This window comes from Lottia gigantea (assembly GCF_000327385.1).
Source record: "Lottia gigantea unplaced genomic scaffold LOTGIsca_11, whole genome shotgun sequence".
NCBI classification, from domain to species: domain Eukaryota; kingdom Metazoa; phylum Mollusca; class Gastropoda; family Lottiidae; genus Lottia; species Lottia gigantea.
In genome coordinates, this window is record NW_008707001.1 from 2,888,944 (window position 1) to 2,892,159 (window position 3,216).

The 3,216-nt window shown below is 37.1% G+C and overlaps 1 protein-coding gene across 1 annotated transcript in view; it reads left to right on the plus strand.

Moving 5' to 3' along the window:
• The window catches only part of LOTGIDRAFT_156562 (hypothetical protein), a gene marked incomplete at both ends in the record, with an annotated part of 11,115 nt that continues 7,899 nt past the window's right edge, over positions 1 to 3,216 (plus strand). The window contains 3 exons of the mRNA XM_009047193.1: positions 1 to 33; positions 807 to 972; positions 1,911 to 2,003. Of these exons, the coding sequence (XP_009045441.1) occupies positions 1 to 33; positions 807 to 972; positions 1,911 to 2,003 (292 nt within the window). The remainder of the gene's footprint in view (positions 34 to 806; positions 973 to 1,910; positions 2,004 to 3,216) is intronic.

The window sequence follows — 3,216 nt, forward strand, 5'->3', positions numbered from 1 at the left end:
ATGGCGGCAAGGCAGGAAGAAATTACCCTGCACGTAAATCGAATCAGATTAACCCAGGATAAATTCGACTATAATCTATCGAGATTTATACCAAGGTAGCCTTTATCATCCACAACCTCTTTGACAGCGTACAGCTTTGATGGCTTGGACCGGTGGCGTAAAATCTTTGTAATGGAATTAGTCTATAGTGGCTAACGAATCTGATTGGTTGTAAATCCATATCCGTTTTGGTTATTGGAAAATTAATTAAAATAATTCAGTTATTATGAATGCTTATTTAAAAAAAAAACGATAAATATAACATCTGTAGATTAATATATCAAATATAAACTGAGAAAACTTGTAAGGGTCGCCATTTTGTTTCTGTTGTAAACAAGTCGTTTTAGACTTGTATATCGAATATGCTTCATTGTTGTTATCTCCCTTGAAAGCGTCGTAACGGAAAATTTAATGGAAATTCCCAGACTCGTCGTAGACAAGAATAGTCAGGTCTTCAGAGACTAATACCAAGGTCGGGTACACGTGCTCACGTTAATAGCAGCCAATCACGCGCCACTCTTCTGGCAATAAGAATTACTTTTACAAACGAGTATCAGCAGATTTGGTCCCTGTAAAAACTCTCGTGCCGAACACGTGACAACAAGTTTCCCTGTTGAAACCGGCTCTTGTGTCCCTGGTCCCTGGTTAAAATGGATCCCGTGTTAAATTACTGTGGCAACACATGTCCTAGTTGAAACTGACTGATCGTACCAATGGCCCTCACCCTAAATACGCTACTGGGTGTCAATATATAAATTGTTTTACAGATATTTGATGATGAAAGTAAACAAACTTCATACCACCCTAAAGGAGGATTTAAAGGACAAGTTACTCAAAAAGAAATGCTTGTAGGAAAGCAGTTTTACGTAATGTTTAACAGTAGTTCTGTCCTATCAACAGGCGCATTCGATTTGTTTTACTCGTTAATACAAAGTAAGTATTGTATTGAAATTGTATCTAAGACGTAAGTCTTGACTAACTCGTATCTGTTTCGGAAACTCATGACCGAAGAGCTTTAATTAATGTTTGCCAGTAATTCAGTTCTTTCCAAAGGCACATTCGATATGTGATTGTGATACTCGTTTAGTAAACATAAAACGTTGTTTGTATATATCTTAACACCTTCCGTATATTATGGAATGCAGAGAATTGTATTGTACTCCAGAGAATACGACCAATCAAAACCCTCGACAGACTTTCTCTCGTTTACCTACAATCAAACCGAATCGCTGTATTTACAAACTTCCATGATCCAAGAGATCATTAGATCCATAAGACGCTGTTTGTAATAGCTAGATATTGTTAAGATGCTTGTATCTGCGATTTGCTATACTCCCCCCTCCCAATTTCGATACTACTACCCATTAAATGCACTACTAAATATGTGATCCAATGTTATCAAAATGTTATAACTATAATTATCAATTCTTTTTTAAGAGTTATTTTTTTATATACTTATATAATTACTTTATATATTAGTGCTACGTTTATACGAGGCCATGATGTCTAACTCGATTTGATAGAATCGTGATGAGCGAAGGGTCGAATCGTCGTAATCGTAGAGTCACGATTATAACTGTTTGATACCGAATATTAAGAACGTGATAGAGCGTGGAAATCGTTGACGAGTGTAATAGACCTTAACCGTAAGAGAATACAATAAATTGTCGAATTCAACCAAAATTGTGGAGACGGAATGGCCCAGTGTGAACGCAGCATTTATAATAATTCCACCTCATAGGACGATATGTGACCATAGTTCAAACCTTGAGTCATGCATATGTTCATCTTCTCCAACATCTCCAATATTTCTGTATTCATCTGAAAATTAGTTTTTAATTTTTTTTATATGTGTATTTATTATTATTAAGGTGACTCATGTGAGTTGAATAGAAGAGATCCATGTACCGATGTTGAGTGTAACGGAGCAGCTTGTACAAACGGAGTTTGTGAATGCCCAGAAGGTTAGTACAGTTTTGTTTCAATACCTTCACAATTCACACAATACCTCTCAGTATTTCATATTATCCTTTACCTGATATGAAACATAAAAATTTAAAATTTGTTTAGATGAGTCTTTTAGTCTGTTGTCTATATTTAGATCTAGCACGTTGAATAAATATGTTGATGAACGGCTGGTATTCGATGGACAGGGCCAATACTGACATCGTTAAACATTTGTAACGCCCAAGATGGCGATTGACATGTTTGCCTCTGTTGTTAATAAAGTCATTTATTCAACTGAAAATTGTAGGAAAAATAGATAGATATTATGGCTACGGCATTATAAAATATCACGATCACTCGTGGCATAAAAACCATCCCACTCGTAATCAAATGATAACCTCAACCTCTATATATCCCAAAATATCCCACAATATCTCACAATACTCCCCAATTTCAAATTATCCCCCAGTATGTCAACAAACAACACAGAATTACAAAATACATTTACAGTATCTCAAAATACCATAAATTATCCCGTAATACTTTTCAGCATGTCATAAATACCCTACTGGATTTTACAATACCAGTGGCGGAGCCAGGTTTACGTCCGAGAGAATGCCCGAATCTCTAGCCTACTTATGAGATTTTTGCCCGAAAAACTTGCTTTCGGGGCTTCCGCCCCTTTGGCTCCGCCACTGACAGTATCTCACAATACCCCACAGTATCTTACAATACCTCACAGTATCTCACAATACCCCACAGTATCTCACAATACCCCACAGTGTCTCACAATACCCCACAGTGTCTCACAATACCCCACAGTATCTCACAATACCCCACAGTATCTCACAATATCTCACAAAACCTCACAATATCTCACGATACCCTACAGTATCTCACAAGACCTCACAGTATCTCACAATACCCCACAGAATATCACAATACCCCACATTTTCTTACAATACCCCACAGTATCTAACAATACCCTATAGCAACAAACAAAACCCCACAGTATCTCACAATATCCCACAGTATCTCATAATACCCCACAGATTTTCACAATACCCCACAGTATCTCACAATACCCCACAGTATCTCATAATACCCCACAGTATTTCACAATATCTCACAATACCCCACAGTATATCACAATACCCCACAGTATCTTACTACACCCCACAGTATCACACAAGACCTCACAGTATCTTACAATACCCCACAGTAAGGCAA